The sequence below is a fragment of the Xenopus laevis genome, chromosome 6S (genome assembly GCF_017654675.1).
Source record: "Xenopus laevis strain J_2021 chromosome 6S, Xenopus_laevis_v10.1, whole genome shotgun sequence".
In the NCBI taxonomy this organism is placed as follows: Eukaryota; Metazoa; Chordata; class Amphibia; order Anura; family Pipidae; genus Xenopus; species Xenopus laevis.
In genome coordinates, this window is record NC_054382.1 from 73,544,774 (window position 1) to 73,569,733 (window position 24,960).

The window sequence follows — 24,960 nt, forward strand, 5'->3', positions numbered from 1 at the left end:
TGCTTTAGAAGGTGAAAAAAAAAATCAGTTGTTTAAAGGTGAACCACCCCTTTAAAATTATTAGATGTTTGTATTTTATGGTATGTATTTTTTTGAGAGAAGTGAAGGGTTTTTTAGGAGTCTGTGTGCTGGCCCTGACACATATAACCCAGGAACAAGAACAGTTAATCATACCAACAGACAGGAATTGAACTTAAATTTTTCTCCCTCAAAGTGCAAGTCCCAGACCTTCCACTGGGGATCGGCTAGGCTACAGGAAGCTTCAAATTTCTTTCTCCAGCCTAGCCAATCCTCTTGAAGCTGTACTGGGACTTATATTTTGAAGGGGAAAAAACAGGAAATAAAGCTTTTTCTTAAATTTTTTCCCCTTCTCTTGATTCCTTATTATCAGTCTGGTTTTGGAAGGCATAGCCTTCCCTAGCCTAATATAAATCCACCCATGATTATTTGCCCTCATACACTACACATTTAAAATGGGGACCCATATTTTGTCCCCCCACCCAAAATCTACAATTCTGACTGTAGCCCTCTTTACATTCTAAGGGGAAGAATGACATTCAAATAAATGACATTTAGATGGACAGCCACGGCAGTTCAGTGGCTAGCACTGCTTTGGGGTCCCAAGATTGATTCCAGGAGGCTACCTGCATGGAGCTTGTATATTCTCCATGTATATATAAGTTTTCTGCAACACTCACAAAACCTACAGGCAGGTTAATTGGAAAGTCTAATTTCCAGGAATCAACCAAGTAGTGACCAGTGAAAATGTTGTGTAAATTGCTGCATGACATGTTGTGCTATTCAAATAAAGTAAAATAATATATGACTTCAAATGTATTGATTCACATTCACTCTTACACAGTTTGCTCCTGCTTTCTGCTCCTATACATCAAAACAGGATGAACTAATACATAGGCACTCAAGGCAATGTGCATGTATGGGAGTATGTAAATGTATTGTAGTTTATAAATATATTGTAAATAGTTTAATTTTTTAATACCAACTACAGCAAAATAAAGATGTAGTTAAATACATTATATTGAAGTTCTGGAGTCTAGGTCAGCACAGTGCATAACATAACAATATCAGTATTTTCACAATACATAAGTGATGCTCAAATAAATGTATAGACCTGGCAGGCTGTTATTTTCCATTCAGTTAGGAAAAATATATAATGTTTTGTATTCCCACAAAGACCTTAGCCACTGCATACAAAAGTACAGCAGACAAAGTTGTATAATACATAGAAATTCTCTAGTAGTAATGGTATAGGAATATTGGTAACTGTAACTGTCCAAAAGCATGAAATGCGGCAAAAATGTTAACACCACACACTGACAAAAAGCTGCATGTGTGCTGCTGGAGGAGGACACGATGAACCAGAACGAGGCAGGCGTCTAAAGGAATTTAGGGGCAGAAAATGCCAGGATGTCACTTCCACAGGCCTTGCAGATAACTACAAGGGACCCAAGTGTAACAGTTACTTTTCTGATCATGCGTATTGCTTAAAAAAAAAAAAAAGCTATCTGGTACTTTATAAATAAATATTCCATTACTCAAGCATGTTCTTTAACGTTACATTTATATAAATACTTGTTTAAATGGATTAAGAAAACAAAAGTATACAAATTGACAATAGCGAAACACAACTTTGCTCAGTCTTTACTAAATTTAAATATGGTCAAAAAGTGGCATTTCCCATAGTCTCTCTCTTTCTCGCTCTCTAACTTTACAATGAACACTAATTCAGTTATATAGTAATTAACAGCAACTTTAGATATAGCAAATGCTAAATACTCCACACAGCTTGCCAAGAAGCAATTTTAAACATTCTAATGCAATTTACCTGAGCGTCTTATGGCACTGTGGTAATTTGATGTTGGTCTCAGAGCTTACAGAAACACCTGATTTGATTATTTTCTATGTATATACACTACCTGAGGAAGTCCAACAATGCTGTGATCCCTCTTTGTCTTGTTTTAGGGGCACTAATAGTAGGAATTAACGGTCTGTAAATATACAAGCAATGGCATTTTGAGGTCAAAAAATTTAACTATGTGTTATAGATAGAAGCATAGCACATGATAAAAGAACAACATTGCTCATCTTTAAAATAGTTCCATTATTCTAATAAAGTGCCAAGGTGCCAAAATAAATATATAAAATCAGCTCAAATAAACCATTCCTTACCATAACATTTTTAAACCATCCTGCAAATCACTGCAAGACTCAGCAACAAAGAAAGAGAATACTGTAATCTTAAGAGCAGAATTTGGATCCTTCAAAGCAAATGTACACTCTTCATAACAACTAATGCCCACCACCAGCAAGGTCTCTGCTTATGTTCTAGGAGTAGTGACATATTTTGCAATGTTAAATACAGACTTATTATGTTTCTGTTGTGTAGTTGCTATAAGACCTAGATGAAAGAGAGGTAAGGTGGCTATTCCACTGCCTTCCAGAACTTGTGGCATTTTGAGATTCTGCCGCTTCCTGCTGTTTATGTTTGTCAAGTAGTTGCTTGGCTTCATCTTTATCATGAAAAGTACTCTCCCCATAAGTATCTTTCAGCCACGTCCTGAACTGGGGGGGAAAAAGAAAAATTAAAAAACAAATACTATATACACACATCCCAAGACAATTTCTGCAAAGAAAAACAATATTCTTAATAACTAGGGTAAAACATTTTTACAAATGTATGTGTCATTACATAAAAGGGATACATTTTTTAGTTAACTTTGTAATTGTATATGGTTCAGTGCAAGCTAAGCAATGGTACAGTGAACTTCCAGGCATTTGATGCTACCTAACCTGAGAAATTGTTAGAGTTGGGCAAACAGGTGTTGATTTGCCCTTGATCCCTTGTGTATTGGGATTTTCTAGCTTTTTGCAATCAATATCTGATCAAGCCCATATGAGACAGCAATTGGAGAGGCTGCTGTTTTGCCCCCCTACATGGGGCAATTGTTTGATGACTTAGTCAACAGAGCCAAATGAAATGTGGTGGCCAAATTGCTCTTCTCGATCTGCAACAGCTTTCCATTCACCTGGATAGAAAATGACAGGAGCTGGCAGGTAGATCTATTGAGGGAGCTATATGAAAATACCAACCACACTAAATAAAGGCTATATTCCAGGTCCCAAGAGCAGAGCCAGGCCAAGCCGGCCAGGCGCTTTAGGCAACCTGGCCCGTCATGGCGTTGGCTGGGCAAGCTTATGCTCACAAGCGCAAACAAACGCTCACGCGCATGCGCCGATCAACACGCATTTGGCAAAACAACGCAGAAGTGGGCCATCAGTCAAAGATGGGATCGGACTAGGGGTAGCAAGCAGAGGAAGTACTCTGCCTACCCCTAGTTCCGGCTCTGCCCAAGAGTCTCAGCATACTAATTGAATTTGCAACAAAAACATAAAATATGAATTTTATTTACAATCCACATAGGTTAAAATACACTATCCCATAAACACAAACAAACATGGCACACACTTGGAGGGCCCCCTCAGGTGAATAAATATATTATGCGAGTATACCTCTGTACTTCCCATTATCGATATATTTAAGACACTTAGAAATTTTGTGCCTTAAGTTACTAAAGTATGGATGCATTTTCAAGAGTGGGAGCAAGAAAAAACTGGTACAAAGTGATTCCTTCATACGTATCATTAAAAACATCTCATAAAAGATAAATGGAACATGGTTTGTTGCCAAATATTAAGCAGTCCAAATGGCCCAAGAATAGTCCTGTAAAAGCGTTATTCTTGCATTGATACAAAGAATACAAACACTAATCATTTACCTCTAGTACTGTTCAGAATTTGTATTTAATTGTTATATTTGATGTATACAACTTTTATTGTAAGATGTGGTGGAATATGTTGGTGCTTTATAAATATTTTAATAATAATTATGATACACATTAATGGCCAAAAAAATGTTCCCCCAAAAGTGCTCAAACAATGTTGCCAAATCAGCACATTCTGACAATGACAAGCATATGCAGCTTTCCTACACTGCTTAACTGCATATATTAAAACTTCCTGTTAAATACTGGAAGCAAAGAATGATTACTCTAAAATATTATTATTATCAAAGACAACATACTTAATTCATGATTTTGTTATATTTGATATATGGATATCTCTATAAATCATTATAATGAGTAATTTGGGCAATGAAACTTAAATTACATCCACAAGCTCTTCAGTCTTATATAGCAAAAAGTTCAGGATGGAAATTCTCTTTATTAATATAAAAACCAAATAAGAGCTTGTAACACTTTTAGACTGTATTATGACATATTTCTGAATTTGTGTGGCTTCTGCATTTGTATATGCAAAATAAAAATGAGGGCTATTGATTGGCTGATTGATGGTACGAGACCACTGAGCAAATGTTCTTTCTAGTGGCAAAGACAGGAAAGCAACATATTTTTTTTACTATTTCTGGCCTAAAGTAATTTTTCTGCACCAGTGAAAATGAGTCAGCATTCAAACATGAATTCCAAGCAGTGCAGCAATGCAAGCGGTAATAAAGACTGAAAATAACTGTTTCTGATGAAAAATACCAGCTGTTACATGCAAATTTGCTTATTTTCTAATAATATTAACAAGTATGAAACTTCAAGAAATCTATACTAACTATCCATGATTCTGCAATTCTAGAATTGATTAGATTCTGCTGTACTGTATAAGTATCACTTACATGGTGGACTTCACATTTTCCAAAGTCCTCAAGCTGCTTCTGGAAGCCCATATTTGGGTTGGCGCATGTCCTTGCTCCCCTGACGGCAGACAAGGAATCTTCCCATCCAAAATCTGTGACTGTCATAACATAGGCTACTACTAATGTTACACTTCTGGAGACTCCAGCCAAACTGATAAGTAAAATAGATAAAAACTGTACGTCAGAATCAAGCTTTGCATTCAAACAGGGATTCAAAGTTGGTCTCTTGGTTGGTTGCTAATGAGCAAACATGATACATGAGATATATGACCCAGAAGAATAGTTAACACCCCACAATGTTTTCTAAACTCTAATATGATCTCAAGGATAAAGGTCTTAAATGAAAACAAATCTGAGTGAGCATGGACATAATTTGCTCCTAACTTTCCTGCACAGGCTGTTTTCATAAATTACATACTGAACTTATAGGGAACATAGGAAGAAACTCCAGCCTGGAAATGGCCATAATTCCAGGGTTATGACCAATAAACAGCAGTAGTGTCAGAACCATAAAAAATTAAATGAAAAGCCTAATGCGTTTTGTGCCTAGCGGGAACACTTACTTATACAAATACTATGGAAAACGAGTCCAACACAACTTGTGAGTGATTTCTCAAATTAGGTGCTAATTAGTGTCCATATAGGAGCATCAAGCTAAAGTTGCAAAAGTGAGAATAGTGGGCACAATTATGCTGGGATTCTGGGGAAAATCTCTGCAACACTGAACTGTTCCTGCCTTATTAGGATTTATAATTATAGGATTTATAATTGGTTCCGGATGGTCTAGGGCAGGCCTGGGGGCGGGATGTGGTCCCATTATGGTCGCTGCCTATACTATAGTTCCACAGAATGACAGACTAGCTTATACACATGCAATATACTTGATACCTGGTCCACTACACTAACATTTTTCTATGGAACAGCTTTCCTCACTCAACCCCCCCCCCCCAATGTCTGCTAATTGATTTCAAAATTGTTTTTGTGATCACTTAAACTGTTGTAATTAATTCTTACATCTTAATTGAGTTTGTTATTTATAGCACAAAATTATTTGACAGGTTATTGGCACTATCACTCAAAGTGTCAATGTTGGGGATGGGCGAATTTGACCTGTTCCGCCAAAAATTTGCCGCCGGCAAAATGTCGCGATGCCCATTAAAGTATAACGCACGGTGAAATTTTTTGACGCGCGCCTTTTTTTGTCACACAATGCCATTCAAGTCTATGGGCGTCATTTCTGCGGCAAAACAAGTGGAAACAATTCGCCCATCCCTAAAGCTGGTGAAGCCAGCAGCCTATGCATTTGGTCCTGCACATCAAGAGTCCTGTACAGCTTGGCAGGTCTGGACTGAGAATTAAAATAGGCCCTGGCATTTCAGGTACACAGAGGCCCAATCAGCCCACATAGAGGCCCAAACAGCCCCCACCAGCCTACTAAATACTGACTTTATATGGGACCTTATAGCAGCCCCTCTGGCATTTGCCAGAACCCACAGATTGCCAGTCCGGGCCTGCAGCTTGGCATGATATAATGATTATGCCGTCACCCCCCAGCACATCAGTATTACAGACACATCTTCTAGTTCACAAATAAGCAATCTATTAGTATGATGTAGGAACCAAAAAACATGAGAAAATGGTCCACAAAAATGCTATGTGTTTTACTGGATAAACTATCTTTCTCAGAAAGGACAAAGACTGCTAAGCTGTGACATGTGGAAGGCATAATATCAAGCTTTGGAACACGTCTTATGATTTCCAGTTGTGACTGGACCTATGGATAGCAGCAGTGGCAGAGCTGTGAGCAAGAAGCATAGACAGTTAAGCACTTTGGGTATTTTTTTTTTTTATGGTATGAACTAAAATCATTTCAAACTATATTAAGCATTTTTTATTAGAAACCTATTAATGTGTGTAAAGGTACAAACCAGTGAACAAGGCAGCCTTCCCCCTTCAGTCGGCATTCATGTATAAATGCTATGCTGTCCTTAAAATGCTGTATCCTAGAAAGTAAGGCAAAAAATGTATTAAACTTAATGCGTACTGTAGTCTTTCAGGTTACAATTGGTTTAGAGTAGTTGTTTTGCAACTTTGAATCCATGATTTTAATATACAATATTGTACATATAAAAATGTGCATACTAATTAAGTATTTGCAAATGTGTGCATTTAGTCCACAGATAAAAATAAAAATGCACAAAGAAAGAAAGATCATTTTTAGATGAACAGTACACCTAAAAAGTATCAATATTATTTGTTTTTAGTTGCGTTCTTCTTCATGTGCACAGATTTTATAAATTAACAAAACTGCCTGATCCTACAGAAGTAGGAAAAATGAGTGTAACTATTGTTGAAGTGCAAGAAGTTATGCACTCTGACATCACACACCAATGCACATGGACTTAATATTTACAAACAAAAATACATATTTCCAGAATCAGGTTACTGGATGTGTCTGGATTTGCTGAGTAATGGTAACATTCCCTGCTTTCACTCCAAGAGGAGTAATGGATAAAGCTGATCTGAATCCTATAGTTTATGACATATTATTTGGACCTGGGGATCTGGAATACGGAACCCCATGCCTTAAGGATACAAAAAAAAAAAAAGACAATAGCATTAAAAACCATTAAAACCCCAAATGGGTTGTTGTGATATCAAAAGAAACCAAAAATTAACAAGTAAGCAGATGGATTTATATGCTACAGTAAGGCAATTAGCCAGCACTCACCAAGTTTTTCAATCTCTTGTGAATTAGTCAGGTGCACGTTAATCAGTGTCTACTCCAACCGACTTTAAATATCCAAGAAACGTAGCAGACAGCACCATCCAGGGATACAATGGGCCATTGTTTGGCTTGAAATGTTGTATCTGTCTAGATTGTGAAGCCAAAAAGTAACTAATAAAGGCTTTTTTAATTGTATCCCTGGATGGTGCTGTCTGCTACATTTCTTGTATGCTAGAGTCCCAGAATTTCAAATAATAAAACTGTCAGACTAAAGAAAGTTGTATATGTCTAAGCAAGACTTTTACAAGAACCACCCCAAAATTATGTACAGTGGGTGATTATTAATATTTAAAATGAAAAGCCTATACTTAATAGTTAATCTAAATCAGTGTAAAAAAGGATACAGCTTTGCTTTTATTGGGAATTCAAATTAAACTATTAAAATAGTTTAAAATAAATCTCTTAGATAATAATATATGTGCCCAAAGGTAAAATATATACCTTTTGGACACACAATCATTAGCTGGGCTTATTTAAAAAAGAGTCGTAAATAGTAATAAGACAATCTGATCTGTTTAGTTTCTCACTGAAAATTCAACAGACAAAAAAAATTTACCAAATGCAGTTTATGGACAATAGTTTTTTTGACGCGTAACAAATTTTTTCACCCATTGGAGTCTATAGGTTTATTTTTCACTGTGGAGCATGATAAAATTTCAGACGGCCTTCAAGTCCCAGAATGTCATGTTTAGACTCAACTGCCTCTTTTAGGTTTCATATGATGATCATCAAAGGTAGTAAACTTTTCTAGTTCTGAGCACATAAGGGGCACTATATCTGCCCTTCTGAAATTTGACTGAAGTACAATATTGGCAAGTAAGAAATGCAAGGATAATTTGTTAAATAAAAACAACATGAATGACACAAAAATAGGGATGATTCTTAATGCATCTGCCATTGAGGGTTGAATGCCTATTTTGGACAGCTAGAAGGAGAAAACAAATAGGTTTATGGAAGGGTTACATCCCATTTTAAGATAGTTGTAGCCACTATTGAAGCCTCTGAATCTTAAGAGCATTTTATTTTGGATTGCGTGTAAGAATGCATGTATACCTTATATAGTGCTGCTAGTGTATACATTGTGCCACAGACTTTTAAAAGGATGGAGTTGTCAATTGGAGACTAAAGACTATAATTTAAGGGGGTGCAGGGCCATTAATAAATGTTGAGCTAACTGAAGGCATGTTAAAAATTTATTTATGATTTATTGGTTATAGATGTAGATCAGCAGATGTAGATCAGCTTACAAAAACTAGAATACCTAAACACTTACATGAATTGGTTAATGAAAGTCGAGGCTTGAGACTTCACATTTGTCAAAGTAAACAATTCATGTTTTAAAAGTCAAATATTTTTATCTAATTAACTAATTACTAAAATAGTACAAAACCCATGCCTCAACTTAATATCATACATAGCAACTTATATAAATGACTTACAAGTTCTGACTTGGTGAATCTGAGGCTGGAATGCAGAGATATTTCATACCCTGTACAGGCAAGCCAAACATTTATATGAAAAAAAGTAATTAATGTAATAAATATAACAGTAATTCCAAAAATGTTCATGTTTCAATATTATAGCAGTTGCATGAATATGACAGGAAATCAATATTATAGTGACTGTACATAATATAGCTAGTTTTTCAGGTGAAGAGGATTTCACCAAGTATATTTTCACTTTTAAAATATTCACCGGTAAAATGGAATACAAGATATTTGCGGTCACATTTGTCTTTCTTTAATAGCATGTGCACATAAATTACAATGTGCTACTCTCTGACACTCTAGGCAAGTTAATTAAAAAAGCCTACTTCTCTTTGCACTTTTAAACCAAAAATGACTATGTATGCAAATAAATAGAAGCATTAGGGGAATCGCTATTCAAAAATCTTGACAAGGGGACTCCTCCATTGACCCTGCGCCTTTAGCCTTCCCGTTGAACTATGCATAATATTTTTGAGTGCTTTTATGAACCTCAGACCACAGCTTAATAAAGGTCCTACAGATATAACACTATATAACACCATGTTGCAAAAAAATAAACATAGGCTACATCTGATGCATCGTCTTAAATTTTAGTTAACCACAGTTGAGGCATCTATGTTCAAACTGAAGAGAACCAGTCTTCACTGTTAAATACTCTTTGTTCAGCTGTCATTTGGCATGTCAACCTCCACAAGTACACACTGCAGGCTAAACAAACATTTACACATGCCCTTAATCTCAGCCATTCTGTGCTCAGTATAAAAAAAATTCTAAATATTCAAAATAATTCTGTAAGTAAATGTATATGCTAGATACAAATGCTTTCTGTATATACCCTCTGTACCTCATAAGTGCATGTTTTCTACCTCTCTACCCTAGTGGACTTAGTTTAGCCCTCTGTCACACATTTTACACTAGCATAATTGTTCCTCTTTCCAAAAAGCAATTCAGCAATTAAAGGAAAACTATACCCCTAGAATGAATACTAAACCAACAGATAGAATGTATAATATTAAATGGCCTATTAAGGAATCATACCAAACTATAATATAGATATCTGTAAATATTGCCCTTTTACATCTTTTTCCTTTAGCCCCCATTTTATGATATTCTCTGTGCCATCTCAGAGATCACCTGACCAGAAATAATGCAGCTCTAACTGTAACAGGAATAAGCGTGAGAGTAAAAGACAGAACTTTGTCCATTAATTGGCTCATGTGACGTAACATGTATGGTTTGTTTGGTTTGTTTGTGTGCACTGTAAATCTTATGGTCCCAGGGGGGCGGCCCTTAGAATTTAAAATGGCAATTTTCTATGTAGGATTAACCAGTGGCACACGCTAATTAAAAAAGTATATTTTTAGGGAAATGGTTTAGATGAAACACAGTTTTACATATGAGCTATCTTATGCAATATATTTATATAGAGACCCACATTATTCAAAAGGATAGTTGTCCTTTAATAAATGAGGTTATGGTGGCCATAGACTGTTGACAATATACAAGCACACAAAGAAAATGGAGTGCCTACATTTAAAGAAATCAGTTCTAGGTTGCATTCAGTGTCCACACCAGGTAAAAGTATAACAACATCTCTATTGGTAAATAAGGTGGTCTCAAACTGTGTGGAACTCTGTTGAATAGTGTGATTTGTAGCACTGTAAGTGCAAAGAACTCTGACCCCTCCCCTGCAATTAATGATTTAGTTAGTACTTACATTATTGTTTCATTTAGTTCAAGAATCCATTATTTAGGAGGGTTTTTTTAATGTTGCTAAATGGGGTTCACATTAAAACAAGACTACTCTGTGATTTGGCAGGTATGTAGTACTGTAAGTGCAAAGAACTGTGACCCCTCCCCTGTAATTAATGATTTAGTTAGTACTTACATTATTGTTTCATTTAATTCAAGAATCCATTATTTAGGAGGTTTTTTTAATGTTGCTAAATGGGGTTCATGTTAAAACAAGACTACTCTAGGCCAAGGCATTTACGTTTATAAATAGCATATATCTTTAAAGCCCAGGCAGCTGTGTCATATGAAACTTGAAAAATAAATGCAGAGAGAAGAGAAAAAGTAGCATATGTGAAACATGCTGTGGCTATAACGGGAGCTTTTGTTTCACATGAAAACAGGTGTTGCTGGAAGAAGATCTGCTTAGCAGCTGTGAAGGCTGCTGTCATAGAAATCCTGGTTAGTGAGAGATTCAGAATGATACAAATGGCACACCAAAGGCTTCAAATACAGAGTTAATGGAACAGCAATCAATAAATTATTTCCTAATCTGGACATGTGAAACAAGCAAAACCGTTAAAAATGCAAAGGTGCAAAAAAAAAAACCCAAAAAAAAAAAACAATATTAAAAAATACAATCGTTTTTATGAGAACTATATAACTATGCCCACATATTTTGCATTTTCCAACATTAGATTTAGGTATAAATAATGCCACAAAAAAACCACAGCATTTACATCAATATTTACATCCAAGTCTGCACAAACCAAAAAAAAATATTAGAATAAATAGATTTAAAAAGCAGTGTTCCTCTTGATATTTCTTATGTATGATTGAAATTTTCTAGAACCAAGGTTTTATAAAACTATACAAAAGCAAAGCATATGGTTCATGGATTATATATTTTTATGTAACAGCACATGTGAAAACTGAGCCAAATCACCAACCAGGAAGCTTTTACTGGAAAATGTGTGGTGATTAGTTGCCATGGTCTGCTAAACTGGCAAATTTTTTGCTGCAAAACTCCTTTTAATGGGTTCCCCGTCCAAATGATTAATGTTATAAAAATTGATAAACAAAAGCAATATGTCCAGGTTATTTCACCTTTGATAGAATCATACAGTAAGGAGCATATTTGTTAACACTTGCTGCTGAAGTGGGAGGCCCTATGTATGTACTGATAGAAGTACATTGAAGGCAAACATTGCAGGTGATGTTGCTCATTGCAACCAATCAGATCTTGGATTTTGTTTTCTAACTTGTAGGTGACTGTTCAAATCAAATTGCTGGTTGCTATGGACAACATCATCAGTGATGTTTGTCTCCAATGTTAATAAATACGCCCCTAACAGTACATACACATAGGGCAGGAAAACTTCAGCAGCTAATGTTATTATCCTTGCTGATGCTTTGCCCCATTCTACTATATGGAGTGTTGCTGCAACTGGAGTGTTAAATAAGTATTTCATCTATGAATTCTGGTGCTATTGTTTCAATAACGATAACAGTATATAGGACATAAAGGAAACCTTCCCCCCGAACAACGCAGATCTCTATAAAAAAAAAAAGATACAGTATATTGTATAAAAAAAAACATATGTAAAACCCTGCTTGATGTAGTAGTATGTGCCATCGGGTAACCTTAATTGTTTTTAAGAAATATGGGCCACCTCCTGGGATCCTACGATTCACGGTGCACACAAACAAACCATATACTGTATCTTAGGTCATTTGATCCAATTAACGGACAAAGTTCTGTCTTTTTGCTTACATACGTCTTCCTTTTACAGTTAGCACTGCAGTATTAATTTCTGGTCAGATGATCTGAGGCAGCATACATACCATCAAGAAATGGGGGCGCTAGGTAAAATGATGTAAAAGTGCAATATTTACTTAAAAATATATATACCGGTTTGGTAAGATTCTTTAACATGCCACTTAATATGGTATAAACTACCTGCATCTAAGGCACCCATAAATTCTGTCATAGCTGGGATTATTTCTTGCTTTGTGGGTTTCCACCTGCTATTGCTTATCTTGTGAAATTTGCAACTAAATTGGGTGTATCTACTGTTTCTACAGTAGAAAGGTATGTTCTACTCTTTGAAAACCATAAAGATAGATTTAAGAACTGTGCTTATTTCAAACTGTGCTATAAATGGGAAGATACATTTTTTTACTGGAACTACATGGATCCTCACAATTAAATATCTAAATGCACACACACACACACATAGGGACAGATTTTTCAAAATGTGACATTAGAACTAACCACAGAAAAATTCACCCATGCTCTATTCATTCCTATTCGATTTTTAGAAAGGTATTTATCAATGGAGTTCATCATTTGATAACTATGCTTTAAAAACCCTATAGGAGTGAATAGAAAGTGAGTGAGTTTTATTGTGGGGACTTCTATATTCATACTTTGCCCCATAATGTTCACATTTGTCTTATAACACAGTTCCTATACTATAAACTATTTATTGTATTTGCACATGGCATGTATAGTTAAATAGAATGCTGAAAACAAGTGGTGAATGAGTGGATCTTTTACTGTAATGCTAGCTTTAATTAAGAAACAAGAGGGGTAATTTACAAGCGCAAGCCGATATACAACTGTTCTGCTGAGAAAAAAAAATGTTATCCAAATTCTTTATGTGCAAGTATGCTACATTTTTAGATGCAGGTCAATTGCATCAATTCATAACAGCATATATATATATAGATATATATATATATATATATATATATATACACACATATAATTTTGCTAACATTTCTAGGAATGGTAAACCTGACCTGACTGTAACTGTATACTTGACAGCAGCTCGTGCTAATTTTGAGGCCTGAACTTCTGCATGTTTCACAGACAGCTATTTCTTTTTCAGTAATTTTACTAAACTCTCGCTTGTTTCAGCTCTTGCCAATCGTGAAATCCTATATAACTTATTCTAGTTTTGTTAGCTCTCACTGTATCGGTTTAACTGATTTTAGTTTCAGGAGCGGCAACACAAAATCTAGTTTTGGTGGTTAACAATTAAATTAAAACAAATCTTATACTTTTTCAGGATTGTATATATCAGAGACAGTGATACATTACAATTTTTTATTTTTTTTAATTTGTAGACTTCATCAAAACATTAAAACTTATCATTGTACAAGCTCGGTTGTAGCAAGTAAGGCCTTCATGCTCTAAGCATTTATCAGGGCATGGCCATACTACAGCCCCTGCCACTAACTACAGAGTCAAATAGAATGTTTAATAAAAACAGAATGTTTGCTTATTTATGAAAAAACCCAAATGTAAAAAACTCAATTCAATCATAAAAAAACAAACATTTCCCCTACCCTTTACTCTTTCTGACCTCCTGAGTGTAGCAGTAATTTTAAGAATGTCACCTTCAGCTCTAACTTCCCAGTTCATTAAAGTAAATGTGCCGATCATAATGCACACAGAACACAGAGATGGTTGGTATTCTGATGTTGTTTTACATTTACTTCTCCTTTAAATCCCTTGTGAACCATGTGAAGATTTCTTGTAAAGAGTGTATACAATAACAATGTAGCAATTCTCATAATGATTACATTCTATTAAACAGAAATCTAAATATCCTTTAAATACAGCAGGGATGAAATGCATTAAACACCAAAAAATTTTCAGGAAATATATCTGGTCTAATTGCTTGTCCAAATGTTGTGCAGCAAACTTTAAACAAGCTTCAGTGTGCTTTTTCTTCATCAGTGAAGAGTACATTACATATTGTTTTTCTTTGAAACTAACTGTACTTGATAAGTCAAGGACTCGCTCTCCACTAGTGGCTCTTGGACAACTCTGATTATTCTTTTGACTCCTCTGTCAGAAATCTTGTGAGGAGCACCTGGTCATGGCTGGTTTAGGGTGAAATAATGTGCTTTCCACTTCCAGATTATTGCCCCAATGGTGCTCCCTGGAACATTCAGAAGCTTAGAAATAGGTCTGTAACCAATGCCATCAGTATTGAGAGAGTTCTTTGCTATTACCCATCATGAGATGCTTCTTGTGTGATACCTTGGTAATGAGAACCCTTTTTATAGGCCATCAATTAGGACTAAATCAGCTTATATTAATTTGCACTGATGGGGCAGGATTGCTTTCTAAATACCGACAGGTTTTTCATGGCTGTTCTTTGTAGGTGTGGATTGCTTGGTGGTGTCAAGTGAGAAAAACGTTGACGTGTTCAATACTTATTTTCCCTGCTGTATAGGATAATAAATTACACACTGTTTAAATTATATAATAAATGCATTTACAACATTGAGATATAAGACACGAAGCACTGTATTAATAAGCTACTACATAAAAAATTATGCAAAATCAATTTTGTAACTATTCCTATACAAGGCTGTGAAACCCCAGTAGTATTTATGGTAATGTCCCTATACTTACAATTACTCTATCAAGACCTATAACTATTTTTTTTAATCTCTTTTATGTTTCCAATAACATATGCGATAAATGATAAAGCATTCATTATTTCCAATATAGTCATTATTACGGGAGAGGGAATTTTAGTATAGGATATCAACGACATTGAATTGTTCTTTCCAGTACTAATCTATTTAATTTGGTACTATATTTCTTACTATTGTCGATTTCTCACGATTGCATAAACATGTTCCATGGAGCCCAGATTTGCATATGTTTCTCTACTATGTCTGCCAATAAAGCTGTTAAATACAACATATTCTGTGTCTGGTTAATTCTTTCTACTATACCTTGAGTATCTATAGTCTTTTGGAGCCAATGCTTTGTTAAATTGATTCCTGCTACCGCTAAAATTTGCCCCATTAAAGTGTTCTGAGTTTTTGTAAGTTCTTTGTTTGGCCGAGCTAGAAGCGCTAAAGTGGCTTCAGGAGTAATAGGTTTATTAAATACAGTTCCAATTGTTTGAAAGATTTCTTTCCAAAACATAACTGCTATGGGACATGTCCACCAAATGTGTTTATAATCTCCAATCTCAGTACATCCCCTGAAAACAGGAATTAGAAGTAGTAGGATCATATTTATGTTTTCTAGCTGGGGTAATATACCAGCGCATCATCAAAAATAAATGTATACAGATTTATCAAAATTTGAGATTAGAGCTCACCACAGAAAAACTCACCCACTTTCTATTCATTCCTATGGGATTTTTAGAAACTTAGTTATCAATGGAGTTCATTATTTAGGTGGGTTTTTCTGGTCTAATCTCACATTTTGATAAATCTGCCCCTAAAAGAAGCAAAAACAGCCAACAGGCATGTATATATACAGTATCAGATATATATATATATAAATATATATAAATATATATATATATATATATATATATATATATATATATATATATATATATATACAGAGATTTTTCGAACTGTGTATAAATATGATTTGGTGACACATTAAACTATGTATATATTTATGTATATATTTGTTTTTCACCAATTAAGTGTAAAGTTGTTTCACTTTAAATGTGTAGCATACAATTTATCTAGGAAAACCTTGCATTTTAATATATTTTTACTGTAAGGTTAACCTCAAAATTTAATCTGTTTTGACATATGCAAATAGTTATGCCTTTTACCAACACCTGGCTGGATTTTTCAGGTTTGTCAAGACTTATTTGACAACAGGAAGACTTAAATAGATTTTCTAAAAGAACATTTTATTTTAAAGTGCATGTGTGTTTGCAATGTCAAAACAGTTGTATAGAATGCCTAAAGACTGCCCTGAAAGAACTCCATGTGTAAATCAGGAAAAGTATTTTTATGCCATCCTGCAAAAAGACAAACAACTAAACAAAATCTCTGGGTGAACTCAAATAACTAACAGGGAGTGATTAAGTCACAGTCATTTCTGCCAAATTTAACAATTGACTTTTGGCAAGGGTTTTAAAACAAGATAACACAATATATAACAGTTTAAATTTAAAAACAGTTTAAAAAACATAAAACAGTGTTAAACTTGGTGTAAGCTAGATGAGATGCATGTTTCAATTTACTCTAACCTGCTCCCTAATTATACATACATGTAATGCAATATGCCAGTATATTTGAGACTAGTATGAAATCGCTGTCAGAATTATCTTTATGAATCTGCCTTACTAACTTCATGGCAAGCAGTTGGCAATCAGATCTCATATAACAGTCAATGGAATGTCTGGTCCAGTAAAGGGCTTCTGATTGTTAAAGCTCAGATAGCCCCTCTACATACTGAACTTCTGCTTTGCACTGGTAATCTAGCTATATAATGTACCTTAACTCTAAGTATGTAGAGGGACCCATTATGTAAGGTGAATTATTTGTGAACTGCCATTTCAATTATCTACCTTACAAGTAATGGTGTAGCTTCCATTCCCCCGTTTGCCCTGTTTGTAATTAAAACAACAGGCAAGAAGTATGTTTAGCTCAAACGTATACATTGAGTTCATGTTGATCAAGGGATTTTGCCGTTCTTTTAACCACATCTTTCCTCCCAATTTAAAGCAATTTCAAACCATTCTCTTTCTAACCATATTTATCTCAGCATTCCCCACCTCATCAAAATTAATCATTTGGGTTATATCAGGTTATAGGAGTTCCAAGGTCTTTCTGTACTTTCCCACTGCTCAGAATTTTTTTTTCCCGGAACAAGAAGCAAAAAAAAAAGCAAAATTCAGCAGCATTGTAAACTAATTATAACAAAAGTGTCTGTCAATTACTGTATATATACCTACAGACATTTATTGAGCTCGGCCAAGAAATGTCACCTTCACCAAAAAATGCACAATTCTGTATTTTTTTTTAAAGAAAGGAAAATAAAAGGGAAATTATACCTTTAAAATTAAAAGTTATATGTCTTTAAATTTTGCTGGTGTTTTAAATTCCAACATTTTAACCTACAATGTATTTAGAATCATCTGAACAATATGGTTACTGACTGATTTGTCTGTCCTTTATCCATTAGCAGCTGCTGACTGAGCTTAAAAAGAACAAGAAGTGAAGGAAGTGCAGATTAGAAGGAAATATGAAAGCTATATTTAAATCGCATCTGAAATGTCTGAGTAATGTCCCTCTGTAATTATAAAGTATCTATGTTACCTGCAAATATCTATGCCCTAATAATTCCAGACAAATTATTAATTTAATTAGATTATTTTTTTTTCTATCTAGGATTAGCCCTAGCAGTAGCTGTGGGGCTTGAGACAGAAATGGTTAATATAAAACACACAGTATCAGAACCACTTTCCCATTCTAACTTACTGATATCTGAAAAATGTGTAGCGATGCCCAGGGATAACAATAGCCAGGAATGTAATATAGTGGAGAATCATTGTAACTGCAGTTACAATTCTTTCACAATACACAGCCATAAATAATCTGTACACATATTCTTATAAACAGTTCTGAAAGAAATAATTTGTCACATAACTCACTTTAGACCTGTAGACTTTGCACCTCTTATTAAATAAGTCATAATTAATTTGGTCACGAGGAATAGAAGCAGAATTGAGGGCACTGGATTATATATAATTATAACAAGCACTTTTGTATAAACAAAACGATCTCTAGGTCTACACTATCACAAACTGGACAACATTTCTAAAAAGTATAATATTTATTTGAAGCTACTTTTCTTTAATTTTTAAACTGTCTTTTACTATATACAGATTTGTAGTCCGTGAAATAATGAATCATGATTATGTTTGTATCAGGGCCTTGCAGCTTAATAATTGGAGTTGGGACCAAGGAGGAAGCTGGTGTATAGGCATAACAAGAAAAAAATTGCAGTATCCAAGGGGTTTAAGGACCAGTAACATCAAAAAATAATTTACAAAAAATGTTAGTATACCATTTTTTCAATATATACCACGGGATTTTTTTAAAAAAAATGTTACTGGTCCTTTAAGCAACTTTGTGGTCGTATTCAGGCAAAAGATCAGGGCAGACTGTGGTCAATCCTAATCAGGAGTCTAAGCAGGAAGGAAGAGTCAAGAGCCAGAAAACCCAGACAGAAATTATATTTGAGCAATGAACCAAAGTCACTGGCGTCTCTTTATTTTCAAATATTCAAGCCAAATCGCAATGAGCTGATGTCACGCGCATTGCGATATCGTTTCAATAGGCACCACCATCTTGAATTCTTTGGCACTACAAGGAGTGCTCCTGACAGTTTGACTGCGTTTGACACTTTACTGTTAAGTCCTAAGAGTGGGTAGGTGGACAGCAACAAAGGCTATGATTTATTCAGTTAAGGTAAGGCAGTGGATTCTGGAAATTTCTTGTCATTTCAGGACACAATTAGGCATGTAAGAGAAAAGGCGGCTTTATAATATGTTTTTAAAAGAAAAAAGCATTCTTTATAATTTAAGTCATTCATGCTGACAATATAAATTAACACTGCATTAATGTCTCCTTTAAAAATGTAGTATACCCTTTTTCAACATTAGTTCAATGAATAGGTCCTGTGCTGAACATACTTTTTGTCTACTATTTTAATATTAATTATGAAATCTGAAAGTGAAAGTAAAGCCACGTTCTATTACCTGTTTGTAGAAGCATTGTCAAAACATAACAGAATTCCAGTGATATACCTCTGCTTTCATTTATTTTAAGTTGCTGCTGTTTCAATAACCCAAAACATACTGTACTATCAATCTCTTCCACCTACTCATGCTGCTTTCCTAGTCTGTTCAGGAAAGCCAATGACACTAAGCATGTTGCATTATATGATACCTGCCAATCCTACTTTGTGGTTGAGTAATCAGTGGCTCAGCTAGTCTGTAAGGGAGCTATGGAATAAACGTAATATAATATATTTAATATGTACTGTGTCTTGGCATGTATTGTGCTCGACTACCCACATTCTACTGTGCTTCTGGGAATGACAGTTAGGACATGTCGACCACTTAACAGACAGTGACCAGAGAGAGGATCTCCAATAAAAGCATTATAATTATTAAGCTTCCTACTGCTTCCACCATAGAATGTATGGCATAAAAGTACGTTATGCCGACATTGTAGATTCAGTACAGTATTAGTAGTAAAAAGTATTAGAGTTCTGGGTTTCACTTTATCCTATGCCATGCCACACGTTCACGGGCAACACATGACAAGATCAAGGCAAGAAGATAAGAATTACGAAAAGGGTGAAAGGTGTATACAGAATTTTGAAGCTCAAATTAAATCAGATGTAAGCTGCTTGATAAGGATGTTTAAAATCACCTAGGGTCCCCAATAATGGCTTGATTATATTCATAGTCCTTGTTTTTAAATACTTCGACTACATATATTACTAGTTAGTGTGGTATATGTTTCAGTTACCTTGAACACCTGGAGGAAGTGGTATTGAGTATGTGTACATTTCCTAAGCCTGCAAGCAGAGTTCTGGCTCTGCTCCTCTAACTTGCATCATCTCTGTGTTTTCACACTTTTTGTATCTAGGTACAATTTTGATAACAAAAAATAAATGATTTAGCATTATTTCTTGGTTTCTTGTTGTACAGTCTACTGTGATTTGCCAGTGCCTTATCACTTAAAGAAGAAACAAAACCTTAATAATAAAAAAAAACCCTACCCTACATAGACCCCCCTCCCTCCCCCCCCAGCTGCTACCCCGGGAAAAGCCCTTAACTCTTTACTTACCCCTTCATGCAGATTCTGTCGAGCAGAGTTCACGGGCAACATTTTACAGCCGCTTCGGTAATCTTCGGAATGATACTGGTGCCTCTGCAATTTTCGTGAGTTTTGTCGCATGCGCAGTTGTCGTAAGACAGAAAATTGCTCCAACTGCGCATGCACCGATAAGCTGGTCTCATTCCGAAGATTACTGAAGGGAAGAAGATGGCTGCCATGAATTCCGCTGGACACAATCTGCACGGAGGGGTAAGTAAAGAGTTAGGGGCATTTGCCTAGGTAGCAGCTAGGCTGGGGGATGAAGGAGGAGGGTCTATGTAGGGTAGGGGTTTTGTTTATTAAGGGTTTGTTTCTCCTTTAAGATACTTAGATTTTCTACAAGTATAAATTTTTAACTTCCCCTATATGTTATATGCGTATGCTATCTCATGCATTTAATAACTTTAATCCTCACTCCTTAAAACTAGAACAAAAATCTGTTAAGAACACTTCATACTTAAGACATCCCAATAACCCCACATACAATGTAGCGGTTTATCTCTGTAATGAAATGTACATTGTTCTGGAAGACAGCCAGTAAATGCATTATGCTATGAGATTAAGCAACTTCATTCAGAAATAGAATTGTAATCATATTAAAGGAATTGTTCAGTGTAAAAATAAAAACTGTGTAAATAGTTAGTTAGCAAAAAATGTAAGCTAAAAAGGCTGGGGTGACTGGATGCCTAACATTTATGACCCATATGCCAGAACACTACTTCCAGCTTTTCAGCTCTTTTTGTTTCCACTGATAGACATCCACAAACTCCAGCCTTTATACATTACATTTTTGGCTAACTAACTGCAGATTCTTCCAACGGAGTTACACACATCCATTTTCTGCATCCTCTGTAAGCTGACTTAGAGATCGGTATTTACACAGGAAATTGACAATCTCTCAGTCAGGAGGGTCTACAAGTTTTTTTTCAGAACAGGTTGAATTCTCCTTAAAGACTAAGGTGCTGACGTGTTACTGCTTTCATTCATGAAACAGTACTACTGATTTTTAAGCATTTTCTTTGGATTCGTTAGGTGTTAACAGTTTAGAACTTCTACACTCATAGAATATCATTGAAAAGTAGATAAATCAATGAAAACTTGCCACATTATGGGGTAAATATAATAAAAGAGCAAAACTTTGCGAATAAAAATTTGCCTGTCTCAATGTAATATTCTTTGCTAGGCTTTTATTGCCTTGTGAATCTTAATTGCGCATCGCACCTTTACACCTGCTCTGGAGTTTCATTAAATATTTTGTCGCAAAATTTTTTTTCAATTGTAAAATTTTATTACATACACTGCAAATGTTTGCAAAAGCAATTTGGTCAAAAACTTTGCAACGAAGTCGCTTAGGTCTTTAATCTTTAAAAAATGGTGCAAACATGGTCGCTAACATTTGCAAAGGTGTTTACAAACGTTTTTTGCATAACAAAACATATTACATGCCCCTGTAAGACTTTGATAAATTTTATTAAAAAAAAAAAAAAAACTTTACCTAAAAATTATCCAGACAGTCAGGAAAATGGAAGGAAGTAGACATGTTATCACAGAACTATCCATTGAACAATCACATTTACATTCATCTAACATGGTATTGCTTTGCTGTAATTTGCTTTCCAAATACATTTGTTCTCTAGAGTGGATAAAAAAAATCTATCTGGGTTTGGATTAAGAAGTGGTGATACACAAAATGGTTACTATGTTTCATGTCAAACTATGTATTTTATCATGTTCCTTGTGGATTTATGAGACACAAAAGATGGAAAAATTCAGTAATAGAATTTATACCATTAAAGGGGACCTGACACCCTAAGAAATAATCCCAATTTCTTTTCTATCGTGTTAGTTGAGCAAAAGAATCTTTACTTACACAATATTTTATATTTTTTGTTTCCTTCAATCTTGGAATTACACAATCACAGTAAGCAGACAGGAGCCATTTTGTTGACACTGATATTAAGACCAATTGTTTATCACCCAAAAATCTTACGTATCATCAGAATGGGGAACCTAATGCCCATGCACAGTTCCCTACATAATTATAGAGCCTTAGGAGGGAAAGGAAAATGGGAGGAGAGCAGTTACATGTAGGAAATTCTGAATGGAAAGTGAAAGTAATTGACTGCCTCACCTCTTGCCTCAGGCAAAATAATTTGTGTTTCACGTTTAATTTGCTAAGGACTTTCACTTTTTTTATGTGTAGGTGACAGGTCCACTTGAGAATTCAACCCGTAGTTTAAAAAAACCCTCCCCCACCCTGGGTAGACCCCCCAGCCTACCTGCCCCCCCCCCAGGCAAATGCCCCTAATTTTTTACTCACCCCTACGTGTAAATTCTGGCCTCCGAGTTCACGGCAGCCATCTTCTTCTTCTCTGGTAATCTTCGTGTATTGACGGCATTTTTGTTGCGTGCCCAGTTGGAGATAATTTCTGGTCCCGAACAACTACTTTGAAAATTTAGTGAATCTAGGCGCATGCGCAGTGGTTTGGGACCTGAAAGTTACTCCAACTGTGCATACGCCGAATATCCCGTCAATGTACAAAGATTACCAGAGAAAAAGAAGACGGCTGCCGTGAACTCTGAGGCCACAATCTGCGTGGAGGGGTGAGTAAAAAATTAAGGGCAATTGACCAGGGGGGGGGCAGGTAGGCTGGGGGGAGGACAGATTTTTTTAAACTACGGGTTGAATTCTCCTATAAGGCAGGAGTGCCCATGCTTTACTAATGAGGGGGTCTACTATTAGGGACAGATTTATTAAAGGTCGAAGTAAAAACTTCGAATTTTGAAGTAATTTTTGGGTAATTCGACTAGGGAATAGTCCAACTTCGATTCGAATTTGAAAAAAACTTCGAAATTCGAAGGTCGAATTTTTTTGAAGTACTGTCTCTTTAAAACTTCGACTTTGAACATTCGCCACTTAAAAGCTGCCGAAGTGCTGGTTTAGCGTATGGGGGACCTCCTAGAACCTGTATGGAGGCAATTGGAGGAGTTTGAGAGATCGAAGGTCGAAGTAAAAAAAAAAAAACTTAGAATCAAGTAGCGCTACTTCGACCCCAAAAAACTTCGACCACCATTCGGTTGGTCTTTTTGAATTCAAAGGTTTTTTTTTTTAACTTCGACCTTTGATAAATATGCCCCTAAGTGATGTTGTCCCGTTATGATCTACCTCCATAAAAACATTGTTAGCATTCTGTTTCAATGGAAGCATTATATATTGTATTGATTTATGAGCAAATGTATATTGCTAGGTTTAACTAACAACTGTTTATTATGTAACTTCATAAATATCATAATAAAAATAATTAAACAGGAGGGTAATTTTGTCAATGTTTATTGACAATGTCTTGAGACAATACAAAAAGAGGTATCCTGGAAGCTATTATACATAAAAGTCAAAAATGTATTAAATACACATAGTAAAAAAATGGTACATACTGACCCTCCATAAAATCCACTTTATGCATTTCATACCCGCCGGTACTTAGTCATAAGTGTCTAAGTGGATTTTTTGGAGGGTCAGTATGTACCATTCTTTTTCTATGTGTATTTAATAAATTTTTGACTTTTTATATATAATGGCTTCCAGGCTACCTTCTTTTGTATTATTCCATATAACCTTGGGAGCTGGGGCAAAATCCTGGAGCTATTGAGGCCCTGTATGGACTGGCAGATTGGACTCCAGATTTATTAATATTTTGTATTTTTTCCAAATGTCTTGAGACACTCATCACCAGCTAAAAGTCTACCAACAGTCGTTGTGTCTGATGGGAAATTTTGCATGTAGTTAATGCATCAGATTTTTGCATCAGTCCCATTATATTTTGACCCACGTGACATCACACTTGACGGATGTGTCCTGTCGTTCAGACACAATCCCACATAAGTGCTTTTGGCGTTTAACCCTTAATTGGATAGTGGGGTTATTATTTACCACCTTCATCTGCAGTTATGTCATTTGCACACCGAGGGGGATATTTATATAGGTGATAAAACACACTGAAAATAGTAAAATCACTACTTTTTGCAGTGCCGTTTGCCACTGAAAAACTGGAATACAAAATGCCTAATGAAATATTGGACTTCATATTCAGGGGCACTCTTTTTGTTTGCACACAAAGTTTATTTAGACAAGTAAAACGACTCCATTGGGAGTATTCCCACACTTACCTCCAGCATAGGCCTTGCACTATCATGGATTGAGAGTATATGAGTAATGTTATTTTTGTGCAGCTGTTCAACGTCTCGAGCATCTGCAGCCAAATAAAATAGCAAAATAGGATAAAATAGAAAAAGTGAGAAATGCATATGACAAATAAAAATATTTTTATCACAATTTGTATGGAATATTGTTATCATTGGTTGTGATGTGCAACAAATAGCATTTAAGCACACTTTTCAGGAGCCAGGTTGAATGTCTGAACTAATTGCTAACACGTGGAATTTCATATTAAAGGTCAACTAAAGCATGAAAAAAAGATTGTGTTAAAAGTTATTACACAAGGATGCTATATTATTCCTCCCCTGTAAAACTGCTGTGTTTGCTTCAGAAACAC

At 35.3% G+C, this 24,960-nt stretch overlaps 1 protein-coding gene across 1 annotated transcript in view; it reads right to left on the reverse strand.

Annotated features, from left to right (window-relative positions):
- Positions 1-979: 979 nt before the first annotated feature.
- Positions 980-24,960, reverse strand: part of dusp22.S (dual specificity phosphatase 22 S homeolog) — a gene marked incomplete at its 5' end in the record, with an annotated part of 41,731 nt that continues 17,750 nt past the window's right edge. Inside the window, 5 exon segments of the mRNA NM_001091967.1 lie at positions 980-2,583; positions 4,703-4,874; positions 6,652-6,726; positions 8,951-9,000; positions 24,575-24,657. Of these exon segments, the coding sequence (NP_001085436.1) occupies positions 2,389-2,583; positions 4,703-4,874; positions 6,652-6,726; positions 8,951-9,000; positions 24,575-24,657 (575 nt within the window). The 3' untranslated portion in view covers positions 980-2,388.